The sequence below is a fragment of the Lupinus angustifolius genome, chromosome LG04, assembly GCF_001865875.1.
Source record: "Lupinus angustifolius cultivar Tanjil chromosome LG04, LupAngTanjil_v1.0, whole genome shotgun sequence".
NCBI lineage: Eukaryota > Viridiplantae > Streptophyta > Magnoliopsida > Fabales > Fabaceae > Lupinus > Lupinus angustifolius.
In genome coordinates this window covers 21320184-21339219 of record NC_032012.1, presented here as the reverse complement: position 1 = coordinate 21339219, position 19036 = coordinate 21320184, and the positions used below count along the sequence as shown (strand labels likewise).

The 19036-nt window shown below is 34.0% G+C and overlaps 2 protein-coding genes across 2 annotated transcripts; one reads left to right on the top strand and one right to left on the bottom strand.

Annotated features, from left to right (window-relative positions):
• On the top strand, positions 722–2173 carry LOC109344713. Its single transcript, XM_019583464.1, has 2 exons — positions 722–1262; positions 1332–2173. The coding sequence occupies exons 1-2, from the start codon at positions 722–724 to the stop codon at positions 2171–2173; spliced, it is 1383 nt and encodes a 460-aa protein (XP_019439009.1).
• On the bottom strand, positions 7036–13508 carry LOC109346184 (PHD finger protein At1g33420-like). Its single transcript, XM_019585599.1, has 5 exons — positions 12957–13508; positions 11031–11157; positions 9587–9802; positions 8602–9219; positions 7036–8183 (listed from the first exon to the last, which is right to left on the bottom strand). The coding sequence occupies exons 1-5, from the start codon at positions 13294–13296 to the stop codon at positions 7346–7348; spliced, it is 2139 nt and encodes a 712-aa protein (XP_019441144.1). The 5' UTR covers positions 13297–13508; the 3' UTR covers positions 7036–7345.

The window sequence follows — 19036 nt, the reverse complement described above, 5'->3', positions numbered from 1 at the left end:
ATATTTTCATCACTTTTCTCTTATATCATGTTTTTCTGCCAAGCCTTCTTATCTCTCTCTTACACATCCTTAGGAATGTTAGTTACTTGGAATAATAATGGTATGGGTAAATTACGGACTACACTATCCCCGCTTTAGTGTATGTTTTGAATTAATTACGGGATTGGGGTAGATTTTAGTGGATCTCGTGGACCTGATCCACGACTTTGACAAAGTCGTGGACCCCAGCCACGATTTCCCTGGAAAGTCGTGGACTACATCCACGATTTCCCTGCAAGGTGTCAGGTCCCTGTAAGTCGTGGACCACATGCATGACTTTCATGGCAATGTCGTGGATGAGGTCCACGAGATCCATGAAATCGCGGTAAAACATTTTCATATTAGAAATTCTGTTGATTACGTTGTGGATGAGTCTAGGCCAGATAGATATGTTGTAAAATGTAAATATTATGGTGTTGGGTGTGAATGGAGACTTCGAGCATCAAAAAGTTTGAAGCGTGATATTTGGGAGATTAGAAAAATTAGTGGAAGACACACTTGTGTATCCACTAATATTTCACAAGATCACACGAAGTTGAACTCATCTTTCATCGCAAACTGCATTGTGCAACTAGTATCAGAAGATCCTGGTATACCAATCAAAGCATTAGTCAAGGAAGTGGTAACTCGTTTTGGTTATACGGTCACATATAGGAGGGCTTGGACTGCTAAACAAATAGCAATGTCCCAAATTTATGGTGATTGGGAGCGATCATACAACGAGTTACCTCGTTGGTTGAATGCTGTTCAATATTATGCACCAGGTACAATTGTAAGATATTCAGCATCTAACCTTGATGAACATAATACATTAGTTATTGATAGGGTGATTTGGGCTTTCAAGCCGTGCATTGAAGGATTCGGTTTTTGCAAACCAATCCTTCAAGTTGATGGGACGTTTTTGACTGGAAAGTATACTGGAACTTTGTTAATAGCAAGTTCCCAAGATGGTAACAGACGTATATTTCCAGTAGCATTTGCGATTGTAGAAGGAGAGACCAAAGAGGCATGGGAATGGTTTTTCTACAATCTTCGGACATATGTTACCCCACAACCAAATATTTGCATTATATCAGATACGGGTACAGGTTTATTAGGTGCATTACGTACTGAGCTCCCTCAATGGTGTGATGGTCATTCTGTATATTGCACCCGCCACGTTGCTAGCAATTTCAACAAGGAGTTCAGAGATAATGATCTGAAAGAAAAAGTCATTGAAATGGGTAAGTGTTGAAATGAATGTCAATTATGTGAAACTGTTTGTATGTTGGATTTTTGTGAATATTTTGTAGGCTATGAATTGATGCGGCCAAGATTTGAGAGAATGCTTGCTGTATTACGTCAAAAAAACTCTAAGGCGGCAGCGTGGTTAGATAAAATCCCAAAAGAAAAATGGACGCAATCATATGATGAGGGGAGACGGTATGGCCATATGACGACGAATTTGGCTGAATGTGTAAATGCGGTTCTGAAAGGAGCAAGGGCCTTGCCTATTACTGCACTTGTTAGAGCAACATATCATAGACTAAACTCCTGGTTTCTACACCATAGAAATGAAGCAAATAACATGATCAGGGCGGGTCATGTTTATTGCGAAGAATTGAGTAAGGTGATTAATGAAAATAATCGAAAAGCTACTTGCCATATTGTACGAAATTTTTCGAGGGATTCAGGAGTGTCGGAAGTCGAAGTTGCTAGTACCGGTGGTAGTCGATACGCAAGAGTATACACAGTTAGATTAATGGACAACTGGTGTGATTGTGGGGAATTTCAATCACTTAGATTGCCATGTTCACATGTTATTGCTACTTGTGCATCATTGAACTTAGACTATGGCCAATTTATATCACCGATTTATAGGTTAGAGAACTTACAGAAGGTTTATGGACATGAGTTTCAACCCATTGCAAATGAAGAATATTGGCCTTCTTACTTAGGTCCAACGTTCATTCCTAATCCCCTTATGCGTAGGAACCGTACTGGAAGACCAAAAACTACACGTATACACAATGAAATGGATGATTCTCAGTCCCAACAAAGTAAAAAATGTGGGTGGTGTAGGAGTGAAGGACACAATAGGAAGAAATGCCCTTTTAGAAGTACCGAAGTTGGACAAAGTTCAAGGCAAAACTAAGTGATGTAATATCCCACTTTTGTGTGATTTTGTAATTTTGTAATTTTGTGCAATGTTGTGTAATTTTTTGTAATTTTATAATATGTGTAATACAATTGTGTACATACATAATTCGGAATATACACTTTCTAAATATTATTCCTTAACACATCAATTTAAAATACACTTTCTAAATACAATCCATTAACACGTCAATTTAATATACACTTTCTAAATACAATCCATTAACACATCAATTTAATATACACTTTCTAAATATTATTCATTAACACTTAAATTTTTGTAATTATTTGTAATTTTTTTAATATCCCACTTTTGTGTAATTATTTGTAAGTGGTGTAATTTTAGTACATTAACACATCAATTTTAATATACAACACATAAATAAACCATTAACACATCAATTTTAATACACCATTGACAAATCAATTTTAATATACACTTTCTAAATATTTAAATATTTTACTACACAAAATTGAAACAAATTTCAAACAATTCAAATTTAAATTCGGATTCAAAATTAAATACAATTCAAAATTCAAATTTCAAAATTCAAAATAATTTGAATTCGGATTCAAATTTCACATTTCAAAAAAAATACAACACATAAATACACCAATAAATACGAATTCAAAAAAAAACGGAAAATCCAAGCTCCTCCTCCACAACAGTTCCAAATGCCTTTTGTACCTGAATATCAACAATATGAGAGTCAAACTCAGACGGATACTTTTTCGCAGGCATACACTCAGACTCCTGCTCCTCAGCAACAACAACATCCGTTTGGGTTTGAACCTTACGGAGCAATGGGTGACTACTCATTTTCTCAATTACCATCATCTTCACAATTTCAAGGAATGTCATCAATGTTTGGCACTACTTCAAATACTCCATTCTCGGCATTCAACTCTCAACAATATTATCAGCCGACAATGCCTTCACAAACAAACGATGACGATGAAAGGCACCTGGATGTGGAACAAAAGATGATGACGATAGTGAAGACGAAGATGAGGAGTAGCCACAACTGGTTAGAGGTGGAAGACAAAATCAATCGCAACAACAACAACTAAGAGTCCAACCACCTCGAAGGAGAAAGGCACCTGGATGTGGAACATCATCTCATAGACGCCATTAGGATTTTTTTTCCCGCTAATTAAATGTTTTTGAATTTGAAATTACAATTTATGAAATTTTCTTCCTTTTCCAATTCCATTTTTGTTATTACATTAATTTTAAATTACAAATTATTCCAATTCCAAATTTCTTATTAAATTAATTTAAATTAATCATTTAACATATTCAATTACCATACTAAAATACAAAAATAATCATTTAACTAAAATTATCATATTCAAAATACATTATTTTTATAAATTAATAAAAATAAAAACAAATAAAACGTTTCGTAAATAGGTGCAATTCGAAATAACCCATGCAAACTCGTGTACCGTGTACACGATACTGGAAGTCGTGTACCCTATCCACGATTTCAGTGAGGAGAGAGAATAATAAAGGGAAATCATGGATGTGGTCCACGACTTTCCAGTGAAATCGTGGCTCTGGTACACGACTTTGCCAAAGTCGTGGATCCCATCCACGAGTTTCAAAAAAATATCCCAAACCTGTAATTAATTCAATGACTTTCATGGCAATGTCGTGGATGAGGTCCACGAGATCCATGAAATCGCGGTAAAACATTTTCATATTAGAAATTCTGTTGATTACGTTGTGGTCCCAAACCTGTAATTAATTCAAAAGGTGCACTAAAGCTGGGATAGTGTAGTCAAACTACACTATCCCGATAATTTTTCCTACCAATGTGGATGACTTGGAATAAACTCCATCCTTAGGTTGTGAGTTTCATTAAGAAACTTTTGAAAGTTGTTGGGTTAGAATAAAAATGTACATGAATTGCTTAAACAATGTGGAATTATAGGGAAGTATATCATGCAAGTGGTTATAGAAATTTTTTTTTGTCGTTTTAATTAAATTTCTTATTATTATGCTCAAAGATAAAGAAAAAATGACTTGGGATACTTAATGTGTTAGCTACAACAATGCATGGGTCGATATGCACAACGCCTAGTATCTATCTTTTACGGCTAGGACTACTCGGGTATCCAATAACATTCGCTCCCCTAACTTTTGTCTATCGGTATTAGTGTTGGCCTAGCAGAGTGCTTTCGTCGTTCGTGTTCTTTCTAATCTTTACACATTTCACCGCTCCACCGGAAATCCGTCTGCCCCTACCCTACTCCAGCTTGGTAGTTTCCACTGAAAAGCTTGGTAGTTTCCACTGCCTGTTCAGGGTTGAGCCCTAGGATTTAACGGCGAACTTAAAAAACTACCTATAGACGCTTTATGCCCAATCATTCCGGATAACGCTTACATCCTCTGTCTTACCATAGCTGCAGGCATAGAGTTAGCCGATGCTTTTTCCTGGGATATGAACCTCGATCCTCCTGTTTTTGTAAGATAAGACATAGTCCTACAAAATGAAAGAAAATCTGTTGCCAAGTAATAAATCTCTCAAACTTGAGTCAATTATATATGTGTAAATATAAAAGAGAAGGAAAAGACATAGGGAAAGGAAAAAGAGGACGATAAATCCTACATGTTCCTCCTAGGGTGCTACCCCAATATTTTAGGCCCAAAATCCGTCCTCCAAATATATTGAACGACTATTTAGCAAATTTGGGATGAATGTTCTAGAAGTTCTATCTAGGGGTGTAAATATTTCGTTCGGTTCAGTTTCTGGTGCATTTTAGTGATTGAATCGATCAAAATATATGATTTGGTTCTGCTCAATTAACCGCAAATTTGACTATAAGAACCGAACCGCTCTTGAATGATTAGGTTCGGTTCCACTCTTTTTCCATTTACCTTTTTTATAAAAAATCTTGCATCAATTGAAAATTCAAAATGTATTACAAGAGATATTGTTTATCCATAAAAGGATAAACATTACTACTATTATTATAAAAAAATATAAATCATATATAACAATACAATTCATGATTAGTAACATATATACCAATTAGTAAAATATATAATAGTTACATTTATAACTTTACATTTCATAATTAGTAACACATGTAACAATACATGTATAACAATATATGATATATGTTAGTTTCAAACTTAATATCACATAAGTTAGAAAATATGTTTCAAATCATAAGACACTAAGAAACAATTTAGTAACTAATAACATATATAATATTAACTTAATAACAATTTAGTAACATATATAATACTACAATTCATACAAAAATTGATAATTTAAGCTAGAAAATTGGTTGAATAATTTAAACAATAATAAAACATTATTCTCTAATCTCTAGTATATATTTCTTTAATATGCGGTTCGGTTCTAACGGTTCATAAATTTCTAAAACCATAAACCGAACCGAACATAAACAATTTCTTAAAAAAATAACCGAACCGCGAAACCGAACCTAACCACATTTCGCGGTTTGGTTCGGTTCGGTTCTATCAGTTTTGTGGTTTAAACCGGAACCGCTTACACCCCTAGTTCTATCAATAAACTCTATTGGAAGCCATAAATACATCATCTTCATTCCAATTAGGAACAATTATTGATTTGATTAAGGTACTGGGGCAGATGTTCAAACCAGTGAATAACAAGTTGGACTAGTGAATAACATGTTGGACTGGTTAAATTACAAAATTCATAATAGTAACTATAAATATTTAATAATTATATATTTAAAATTTAAAAATATTATATAATATAAGTACGTAGTTAAGCATCCAAATTTTTTACTATAATAAAATATTATAAATAAGTTGAAATGTCATCGATTGTAGATTTTTTATTTAACAGAAATAAAAATGCACAAATAAGTCTATAACTTAACAAAAATGCACTGTTTTGACATGTTTATTGCTTAACTCAGCCGATCTGACTGATCGATTCGTCTGAGTCACCAGCCTTAATGGCCCCAATTTCCATATCAGTTCTTACGCATATCAGGTAATCAGCACTTCAAACCTAAATCCCTAATGTCTAATATGGAAAACCCACTCGAACTCAAAAAAAAAAACAATCTGTAGATTAATGACACTACATAACCTTATGACTTTAGAACCCGTTATTCAAGTTTTTTCTTCTTGTTATGGATAAGCATATTTCTTGCTCTTAGTCCAAATAAGTTGCATTAAGATATTCTAATTGGAGAGCTAATTGGGCCTGCGAGCCTGTCATTTTCTCAATAGGCAGATGGAAACAATGCTAGATTTGAGAAGAGGATGATGGGCATTGTGGAGAAATTAATAATAAATGGTTATTCACACTATAAAAACGTTAACGGGTTGAACACGATTTTAAAAGTCGGCTTGACGCATTTTCCATAATTATTAGAGCTTACAACAAAAAGTTGATAGATTACTTCAAAAATATGTGATGGACTGAAGTAAAAAACAACGTAAATTATGAGGTATGAGCAAGAAGGTACGTGTTGTTTATATGCAATAATAGGAATCTAACCACGACACAAAGTTATAAGGTACGTGTTTTTCAAACATGCCCAAAGCCAATGAGGTATAGAGATTATGAATCTATGCAAAATCTGATATATCTGAAATAATAATAAAATAAAAAATTAAACAGGTATAACTTTTAGAAAAAACACATTACCAGAATTCTTTTCTTCAAAATGCTGTTTTCTTACACTGATCAACTCAGACAGTTTAAGTAAAAGGAAAATTTACACTAACGAGGTACAGTATCACTTAATCAAATTAGACACTCTTATCTCAAAAGCTACACTCACCTATCCAAAGAAGGTAAGTATAATCAAAATCACCCATGGAAGATATCAAAGAAGCAAAATATAGGTAATTGAAGCAAAAGAGGTGTTAAGTATAATTAGGTTTGATTCCCCTATACAACACTATTTCAAGTACCATTCGAGAATTTCCCCCCACGTGTTCCCATGATTGCATCAGTCATTATATACAAAATAAACCAAGAAAGTTAGAACCTACAATATAAACAAAACATAACCTGTCCCTGAAGCCATCTTTAAGGATTATCTGTTATGTACAAGATCTTTGCTTCAGGCCATAGCAAACTAAAAGAAACCAAAGAGCTTTGTTTTTTGGTAATCTAAGAGCTTTTTATTATGCACATCTAGTAAATTTACCTTAACGAACATCATGAGGCACTGGCAAGCCCTTTCCAAAGCAACTAGTAGCAGTGCTAACCTTAGTCACAGTCTCATCTTTGCAGTGCCCACTAGATTTAGTTTTTGAGTCAGAGTTCAGACATTTTGGGCAAACAAAACGTGCCGGAACAGGATGAGTATCACGAATGTCAGAACACCTGGTGTGCCGCCACACACCACATATATCACAAGCCAACATTCTTTCCCCATCATCATCTTTAGCCCCACAGCTGCAATCTACTGTCCACCTCTCAAGTCCTCGTTCCATTCGGAACTTGCTCAATCCATTCTTCCCCATGCATTTTCCTCGCACACAAACTGTTTCTTTTGATCCTAGCAAGAGCTTGACCTGGGTGGAATCATCTACACCGCGAAGGGCAAGTACCTCATCAACTTGAAATCTTCTAAACATAAGATATACATCTTGAAAAGCATTTGCTGCTTCTATCTTGAGGTCATGCACTGTGGCATTCATGGGCAGCACAACTAATTCTGGTGGAGTTTTAGCTGCAGGATCTTCTGATTCCTCAACAAGTTCAACCTGGCATGAGATGCGTATTTTATAAATATCTGACACTGGTAACATCTCAGGACTATAAGCTTTGACAAATTGCTTGCAGTCAAGGAGTTTCTGAACAGAGCTCAATGCAAGAATCCTCGTATCTTCGGCAAAATAACTTAGCATCACCTGAGGGTGAAGCAAAGACTCGTATAAATATTTCAAGCATTGTAGGAGATTCTCTTCAGATGGATACTTAAGACCTGAGGAATTGTTGTTTGCGACTATTCCATAGAAAGAATCATTTGCAGCCTCAAGCCTACAGCAAATAGAAACACAAAAGTACATTAATACCAAGACCAATTTACATCACATAAAGATACAGACAAGAGTACTAGACAAATGATTAAAAGCAACCAGAAGAGAATCTAACATATAATACTAATCAAATTTGTTTGACAAGAGCATCAATATGGTTCGACCTCTAAGAATGTTATTGGATCATCATGAAAAACAAGCAAGTGGTAAATTAATTATAAAAATTATACTTTGCACTACCCTAATGCATTACAATCCTGAGATCATGTGTAAAAGTAAGCAGTGCAGTAGTTTGTTTTGAAAATCATAAAAACTGAGGCCTAGTACCTATAAAATTTTGTCCAATTTCCGAGTCACTATGACGCAAAAAGGGAAAATACCAGGGAAAACATCCTATCAGAAATAGGTTGAAGTCTAACCTGCACTCTAAAGCTCCAGTTTGGGGATTGCATCGGGTATTAACAACCATCCCACCATGGACAACTTTTCCTTCCAGTTCCCCAAGGCAGTAATCAAGAAGCTCTGGAGAGGCCACCTTGCAGACAGCACCTCTGACAGCACGCCAGCTCACCCAATTGGACCCGGACACCGCTCGCAGCACTCTGAGCATGGCTTCCTTCACACGTTCAATGTCGTTCTTCTCCCATGAACCAGAAATTCCAGAAGTATTAAGTCGACGCTTCTTGCAGTTTATGTCATCCACCTTAGGAACAGTCTTCCGAGCATCATTAATCAAATGCATCAAAAAACAAAAGAGGTCCCTCATATTTACAAGCTTATGCTCTGACAATGAGTGGTAATAAGAAATCATGTCCTTCACACGAGAGTGGGGATTCTGTCCTTTGGAGAGGAAGATCGATAAGGGTAGATTCGATAAGCTTTCAACAGCAGATTTATATGCTTCCTGTGTTAGACAATAGCTGCCAGAGACAAATTCGTAGCCCCATTCACCATACCAGGGATGTCCTTTCATAATGGCATGGAGCAAGCGGTACTCTAGCCCATATTTCTTTGAAACATCCATCACGCTAACTTTTCTGCCCATGTAGAAAAGTGAACTTAAGAGCTTAACTCAAAGCTATATCCATATAAACAGAAATATGCAGAACAAGGGTATTCTGCTATTTCAAGAATGTTAAGGTATTTTGAGTTCCCCAAAAGTTTAGCAAGATATGTGTACTGTATTAATCATTGACTTTGAAATAAGCACATCATGACATAACTTTTAAATTAAAAAACAATTAGTTTCTTAAGTACTTTATCATTCTTAACCATCACTGACAGCCATGTAACAACAAGAGCTTTAACGGACAAAATAGAAATTGAAAGCAGGAGTTTGCTCCAATAACTAATTACTTAGTTGTACACAGCCAGCAAGAAGTAATTAGAATCAAGAATCCTAACCTAACTCCAAGTGTCTTGCAGAGGCGATCCCAGAAATCCATAATATGGCTTCCAGAAAGGAATCTAGAGCCTCCTTCTCTGCCATTAACCCGAAGAAGGTGCCCATAACCATTGGCATGGACTACACCATGTAAAAGATGAGTCGTGTTCTCTAACTGGTGATACACCCAGTCTTCAACATCATCAGTAGTTGTAACATGGTTGCATGACTTGCACCTGAAAATAGAAAGCAATAACTAAAATGTAAGATCACTGACTGCACCAAAACGCTGATAAACAATCCAAAGTAAGCTTTTTTTATTGTCAACTTGATTACAACCCAACACTGAGAAATGTAAACCATAGATTTAAAGCGAGTCATGAAATGACGGAGCACTATATGTTATATGTGATAGAAAAGTGTCACTTAAGTTTAAGGGGAAAATTTACCGCACAACTATAAAACTCGCAATATTATGAGACTTATTGTTGGACGATAAAAATGTCAATAACAGAATAATCTCAATGTAACTATGATGATAATGTTGCGTTGGATGAGTGGACACACTAAACAATATAGGATTAGAAATGAATGAATTGAGGAGAAAGGTGAGGTCACTCCTAGTATCGAGAGGACAGTAGAATGACACCTTAGGTGGTTTGGGCATATGCGAAGGAGACCATCAGAAACCCCAGTAAAGAGTGTAGATCAAATGGAGGTTAGACCAATTTATAGAGGTGGAGGGAAGCCAAGAAAAATCATAGGCAAAAACGATTTTCAAAGATTTAGAGATCAATGCTTTATCAATGGACTTGACTTATGATAAAACATTATGATATCGTTCAATCCATGTAGCTGACCACACCTAGTGGGACTAAGACTTGATTGTTATTTTTGAGTTTCTATCAACACAATAGCTACAATGTGGATGTATACATAATGGTTAATTTTGAAGAATTTGGTTCTAAATTTTGAATCTAAAATCAATGAATCGATAAGTAGATTAGTACTCGGAAAGGGTAGTAGTAAATGAATAACGTAAGACAAAAGGAAGTTGTTTTACAAACATTGAAGGTTTATATGCGAACATGTTGAGTTGTAAAGATGTCTACCCTGAACTTATTCATATCTCAATGCTCACTGCAACATATCTAACATCCTCACATTCGGCCACTCCATTTTTTCTTGCGTTTCATTTACTTTTCATGCCATGTTTAGTCAAAACAGAAAATCTTGAGTTCAGCCCCCTCATCAATGGCTACCCTCCCCTTACTAAATTAGAACAACCCAGTGAAACCCCACATAGCAGTGTCTCATACTCTCATTCCACTTATCCCCAAACTCAAGTGGGTATCTGTCACTCTGACAATCAGTTAAGAAAACAATTCAAAAGATGACAAGTTTTTCATGAAACACAAAAAAACCTATTATTATTAGGTGGCACTGTGGCAGAAGGTTACAAACCTGGATTCTGACAAATGCAGGATATCTCCACAGCACATGCACGGCTTGTGGTACCCACCAATGGAGCTCCCATCAGCTTTGATTATAAAATGGTAACGTTTTCCGCACACTGGGTGGCCACTCCAACCTAAACAACATACACAGTATTATATTTTCAAACTTCAACCCAGAAAATAACAAAAAAAAACAAAAATACCCTTTTAAACCTCCCTTCACCCCTTTATATCGATATTTTAAAAAGAATTTATTTTGTTCCAAATTATTCACCATTTCAAAATATTAAAAAGATATAATTAATTAACCATTTACAGCTTTCTACAAGCATTCTGTCTTGTAACATTTACCATTGTTTATTATCTTAACTTAGCCCACTAACTATAACGATAGGTTAACATATTAATTCATATTTCTTCAACTTTGTATCTATTTTTATTTAAAAATGGTTAGAGGAGATAGTATAAAGACTTATTTTACACTATCAAAATATCCATGTTACAATAATTGACTTTTAAGTAAAAGTCATCAACAATATAATCTATTAAACTCATTCATATTAATGTAAGTGTTTTTATATTAAAGGTTACATACTAACTAGGTGGTGATAAATGTAGTGTAAGGTCTCTAGATACTCAAATATCAAACTAGGCCAAAGGTCAATGCTTCATAACACTTGCTGGGAGAGAAAATCACACACATTGAAAGGAATTAGTTTCACACACATTGAAAGGAATTAGTTTCACACTCATGAAGTGATGAAATACCTTGGTTATACCAAAAAAATTATTAGAAGTTAAATAAGGAGAGAAAAAATAATGTATACACTCACAATGTAAATATTTTTAAACAGTCAGTTCATCACAGTTAAATAAAAATAATATACATGAATGATTAACAAAAACATTACTACATATATATTATACTCATAAAGAACAAAAAAACAAATTAATGCTTAATCAATGTCTGGTGATAAGATCAAACATAAATTTTGTTTTTGTTCTTGAATCCGTTCCCTTAAAGCCGATTGTTGACAAAATTCAGTAATAAATTAATAATAGTAATAACAAAAGTAAACAAAATGAAAACAAAAAATAATAAGCAAATTAACCCACTAATCAAATCAAAGCAATTATTCCATAAAGGCATAAAGTATAAACCCAATTAACACGCACTAATGGAATCAAAGAAAATCTTCCATAGATCTAACATATTTAGTGCACGAACCACATTGTGCATTATGAAAAAATAACATGTTTGTAATTTCTAAATAACCTCGTGGCGCATAAATTGAAAGACACGTCCCCTAACAAAATACATTTTTTTAACGAACCTTAACGAAACATATACTATGTCCACTTTGGAAAGTGAGAAAGCAAAGTTGGACCACAACATAATAATAGCTGTCACGCAAAAGCGACAAGTAAATAGAACATATATATCCAAAAAAGATTCCAAATCCAAAATAAATAAAAATAGATAAAAATAAAATTACACGTGGCACTTTCCTACCCCTCCACGTGCCCCTATTATTCTGGTCCCACCCACCATTCACCTAACCCCACAATATCTCATCATTTTATCGTCATTATATCGGCGATAAATCACAATCCACTTAACACTACTAATAATCAGTCATTTTCGTTCTAATAATTCATTAACTGTATACATTACTATGCATATATGATTGTAAATGAGTAATAAAGGTCATCTCACGAAATCAACACGATAATTTCAGGGAATCCTATGAAACGGTTTTCCATTTTCTTCGTGTTTTCATTTTTTTCTCCTACGTTACCCGTGTATAGTAAGCAATAAAGTAGAGTAGGTGATCGGAAACCGGTAACCGGCGTGAAACCGGAAAAAACGATGAAACCAAAGCTCAGAGAAGCAAAAAACAGAACCGGTCAACAACTCAGCGAGTCAACTCACCAAAAACTCGGCACTGATCGCAATACACGGATCTGGATCTAGCAACGTCCTCCTCCACCACGTCGAGGCACACCACCGCCGGACCCGACTCAGGACCACCGTCAGTGAGATCACCGACACGGAAGAGGATCTGCCACGTCATCAAGTGAGGAAACAGCGCCGACGGCGGCGGGAGAAGCGCGTGCTTTGTGAGGAAGGAGCGGACGTTAGTCCTGAACGGTCCGCCGGAAAATTTCTCCGACGAAGATATGGAAGGAGAAGGAAACGAGAGAAAGTCGTAGAAATCAGCAGTGATTCTCCTCTTCATTCGCTTCAGAGTCTTCCCTCCGCTTACGACCATGATGGAGGAGGCGGTGACAGGCGCGTGGTCCAGTTTGGGAGGCGCGTGGGGTTAGATCTGGTTGAATATTGTGGATCGAAGAACGGTTGAGAAGAGAGAGAGGGAACGATCGTTTAGGTGTGATGGTTTGGATGGTGAGATTTGATGGTTATCGTTGGATTAATCTGTGGTCATTTTTTTTGAAATTTATAATAAGTAAGTGCTACAATTTTGGAAAGTGGGAAAAGGAAAAGAAAACGGAAAAAAGGAAAAGAAAAAGGGAAAATGGAAAAGAAATGTAAGTGGGAAATTGGCGAGAGAATAGTACTGTTTGTTTTAGAGGATCGGAATAGGCGTTAAGCGAGTTTACCGCTTTCAAATATTATTTAGGCCATAGAATAAGATTACAAATTGTTGGTCTAGTACTCTTAAGTTCAGTTGGACAAAAATGTAAGTGTTCAATTTTTTGAATAATATTTGTTGGAAGAATAATTATATACATAGAAAAAAATATTATTGGTAATACTAAATAGTATGAGGGTGCATGGAAATAAAAAAGTAACATCCTGAGCGTCACAAAAATTAATTAACTTTTTGGGTTAAGTTCCAGCTTAAAGGTTAAAGTTGATTAGGTAATTGATGGAAGAATATTTATTTACCAATATTAGCTTAAATTTGTTAAGTCATTACACCTTATATAATATTTATTTATTACTTATCCAGTTATTAGTTACTTTATAATTATTAGTGGAGTAGTTGGATACATATAATTGAAAATCAGAATTTCAAATTATGTATTTTAATATTTCTTTGGGTAAACTTCAAATGTTATTTAGAAATTATATTCAGTAAACTATAATTGTAGAAAATAACTAGGAAGATCCACCCTTTGCATTAGTCACACAAAAAATAGCAATTAGCACTTATTTGTGGAATACTATTATTATATTTTGCATTCTAATTTGTGAACCGAAAATTAGTTCGTTGTGAAGCGATTTACCTTATTAGTCTTCCGATTAAATACACATTAATCTCATTCATCAAATTTGTTATCAATTATTGGTTCTCCTAGAAAATAATATATAACTTTTGTAGAAGGCATGAATGTAGTTTAAGATTTCTATGAAAAATATAGAAAATGTACATAAATCTGGATGATCATTACCAACTTATAGGCATTGATTTAGAATGTGTGTAGAAGTATGTGTTCTCAATACTGACTTATAGTCATTATCACAAAAATACATGTAGAAGTTGTATTTGTCACCAACAACTTCTCGTTATTGTCACTAACATGACTTCAAGGCATGAAATCATCAACAATAAGAAGTCGTGAATCAATCCACGATTTCTAGGCATGAAATCATCAACATCATGAATTCCTCGACATTGAGAAGTCTTCTCCTTATTCTATGACTTTTGTGTTTAACAAAACTCATACAGAGTCATACATGAGCAGCAATACTTTCTAATCTAGCGAAACAATTACATTTCAAAGTTTTTAATCCAACTGAAGGTTTAGTAAGCGTGTTCAAAACATGCACAACGGAAAATAATTCATGTATCTATGTTAAAATATGGATACACTATAATAAGTAGGCAAAAAAATGTTTGTAAAAATACCTCAAGAGACTGCGATGACTTTCAAAAAGTTCTCCTTCAAAAGTATGAAGGTCTTACACGCGTATCCATACTGAGACCAATCCTTGTTGTATCAACACTTGATCTGTGAAGCAAAAATTCAACTCAAAATAAAATTATAATATTTCAAACAAAACTAAAATGAAAGGATTGAAAGAAAGCAATATTATTCCTTGTATATTACCTACGTAACTTTTTTGCCATGTATGTCATGTGAGTTTTTTGGTTTATCTATAATATATATATATACTATATATATATATATAGCCAAAACATATTATAATTATCTATATGACATAATTTTTACTTACCTGTTTTGCCCTTATAATTAATAATTATTATATTATTTTTCCATACAATAAAAAATATAAGTGAACGTTAGAGGAAGTTACATCCACTAAATATATTAAACTACCAATGCATTTTTTAATAATATTACAATTCATTTTTATATTTTTAACAAAAAAATTATAATATCATGTACGAAAAAAGTAATATATTCTCTAAAATTAAATATTCAATACTAAAAAGTAAAAAATGCGGGTCGGCAGACACGAAGTGACTGCCGACACGCTAGTAATATATATAAAACCAAAACCTCCTTCAATCTATTTAGTGTCAATTAACCACTCATTGATTTAGCATAGTTTTTGGTTTATAATATATAAATATAAAATCTCCTTAAACACATTTAGTGTCAATTAACAACCTATTAATTTAGCATAACGTTTTTGTTTTTCGTTTTCAAAATTGACTATCAATTTTAAACCTTTGAAATATTACAATTAAGTCTCACTTAATTCTATTAAAGATGACAGAATAATATTATTTGTATTTTTGGTGCTAGCAAAAATACAATAATATTGCACTTAAAAGTAAATATACAAAATTAAACTATTTAATTTAATCAATAATATTTTCTCGTCCAACAAAAATCGGAACACTCGTTAATGTGTGACCTTGTAGGTTCATTACTAAATGACAGTAAATTAACTCATTAATTTACTAATCAATGTTGACATCTAGCAACACTCCTTAACGACCGGATAGAAATGAAGTAATATATCTTTTACTTTAGAACCATTAGAAGATTAATATAATATTTTCTTCCATCTTTATAAGTCTATGTTAACTCTACAATATGATATAATTGTCAAATCTAATAAGTTAACTCGTAGTGGATGACTTAAGAAGCTCATTTCTTCATTCATTCAATTCCTCTTGGCCAATGTCTTTATTTCTATAGAGCTCAAACTCATTACCATGAGTTGGTGGATTCTTTCTTGATTAATTCTATAAGGATTTAATTATACCTAATAATCATTCAACTAATATCATAAGGCATTAGGTGTCCGATATCAAAATATAATAAATAACTTGTTAATTACTATGGTAATCTAAATTCTAAGGAAAATATATATTTCTTCATAAGAATATCCTATTGACAATTCAAAGGTAATATATTAACCATTAGAAATTATCCTTTGAGTCAGTTCAATGGTCATATCTCTATATCCACCATTCATATGCGTAATTTAATAAATGAGATCTATTAATCTTTATCTAATAAAGTTCATTACACATATATCTATCTGTATTAATAGTGTCTTAAGCTCAATAATCATATGTTCAAAAACAATTTAGATTAAAATTATAAGAGATTTATTTCTCATTATTATAATAACAAGTTTCTAATTTTAATTAATGACATTTATATTAATTATTTTGACAAACAATAAATATGATATTAAGATAATAATAAATATAATTTTATTATTATAAATATGACAAATTGGTTCTTGAACATACATTATATCCAACAATAACGATATATGTTTAGTTCGCTTGAAATTGAACTAAATATGAGTTCACAAGATAGAGTGCACCTTATTATACACTTTAATGAAATTTAATGGATTAAAATGTCATTTAGTTTTTAAAAGATTCGTTGTCAACCAACTTAGTCTATCTAAAATTGTTTGTTAACTAGTTCTTCATAGAGACAAATTCACATGACATCTATCATATATCTCACATGATATGTATATAAAATTACCTGTGAAATGTATTTAGAATGTAAGATTGTTTCCTATCCTATATCTCACATAATATGCATATAAAATGACTTGTGAGATGTAGTTAGAATATTAGATTGTTTCACTTATGTGGGCATTTCTATCTTTATTAATAGTCAATATCAATTTAGAACAAATAAAGACGGTCACCTTGAGGAGTTGCCTTAATGGTCTCGGTACATTAGTAGGTTATGTCTGTGTGTTTTATTGCATTTCATTGTAGTGTTATGAGGAGAACCCTTTTCTTTCTAGATGTTTCATGGAATCAATTGTTTTTAATAATAATAAGTTTTTAAACAATGTGTTAGGATTTGCTTCAAATATATTGTTGGACTCCTTCATGATCACGAAGCCTCTCCTCTAACTATCAGGAAGATTCAGTGTTATTGAGGCCTTCAAACAATAGTTTCATAGGTTTTTTCCACTTAAAAACTCTTCCATTTCTCCCCTCATATCTAAAGCGAAAATTCACATTTGAATAAACTCAACAATCTCTCCCTGGGTACCATACACTTAATTGTCCATCCCCTAAAGTCCATCATGTCCTAGTCGAACAATTGACTATCATACTACTTATTGGGAGATGTTCATCAATGGACTATGGTATTGTTGAAACATGGTTTGTTGAAAACCATTAGTGGGAACTTTTGGGTGTAAAATATAAAAAACACCAAGTCCCACATAGAAGAGTTTTGAAAAAAAATAAAAAAAAGCTCTCAAGTCCCACATTGGAGAAATGAGGAACAAAAAAATCTTATGTTATAAATAGAGGCTTTCTCCCTTCATTTTAACTTGCACTAAGTTGAAGGCATTTCCTCTCAACTTTTCTTTCTCCCCCTAATATTCTGCTGACGCATTTCCGACAACCTTCTTCCCATTTCTTTTCGTGACACTTAAGAATTGGCACAAGCAACCAAAGTGAGATTTCGAGAACTGACACTAGTAGTCAGTATTGTGGGTAAAGAATTGGCACAGGTAGCCGATTTCGAGAACTGACACTAGTAGTCAGTATTGTGGGAAGAGAATTGGCACGGGTAGCCATATTGTGGGTAATTTCGAGAATTGGCACTGGTACCTATATTGTGGTGGGTGTATTCGAGATTGGTTCTTACAGTGCAGTTGGAATTCGATAACAGAGAACTGGGCTGTTTTATCCTGGGGACGGCGTGGTTGATAGTCTGCTTGCACATTTTGGGCAGTGCCACGAAACGTCTTAAAGAGAGCGACTTGGTTGTGACTCAGCCAATAAGTATTATTCCGTGCCATTTAGAATTGCTGCAAGCTACGGAAACAACAACTTTAAGACGCTTCGACTGCAATGGCATTCATATATAATATTACTGGACAAAACAACTATGACCTGAACAAGCCATTTCGGTTTGATGGAACAAATTTCAAACGATGGCAACATAAGATGGAATTTTTCCTCACTATGAGAAAGGTTGCCCGCGTTCTGAAAACCGACATCCTAGTGGTGTCGGATGAGGCTGAAAAAGAGGAAAGGGATAAACTGGCTATTGAAATAGCTCTCTAGAAGAAAGTGATTACTTATGTAAGAATTTCATTCTGAATGAGTTGTCTGATGATATGTATGATTACTACAACCCATACAAGTCTGTCAAATTAATTTGGTATGCACTTGAGAAAAAACATGATACTGAGGAAGCTAGGACAAAGAAATATGTTGTTAGCCGTTACCTCAAGTATCAAATGACTGATGATAAATCAGTAGAGTCCTAGTCCCACGAGATTCAGAAAATTGCTCATGAGATCATTTCTGATGGTATGCCCTTAAATGAGCAATTTCAAGTTGCTGTCATAATTGACAAGCTGCCTCCTAGCTGGAAAGACTTCAAAAACCTTCTGAGGCATAAGACCAAAGAAATCTCTTTGGAATCTCTGATCACTCGTCTTCGTATTGAAGAAGAGACTCGTAAGCAAGATCAGAAAGATGAGGTGTTGATTGTCTCGAACAATAGCACTAAGAAGAAATTCTCAGGTGTGGGTCTGAAGCCTTCTGGCACTAACTTCAAGAATCAGAACCG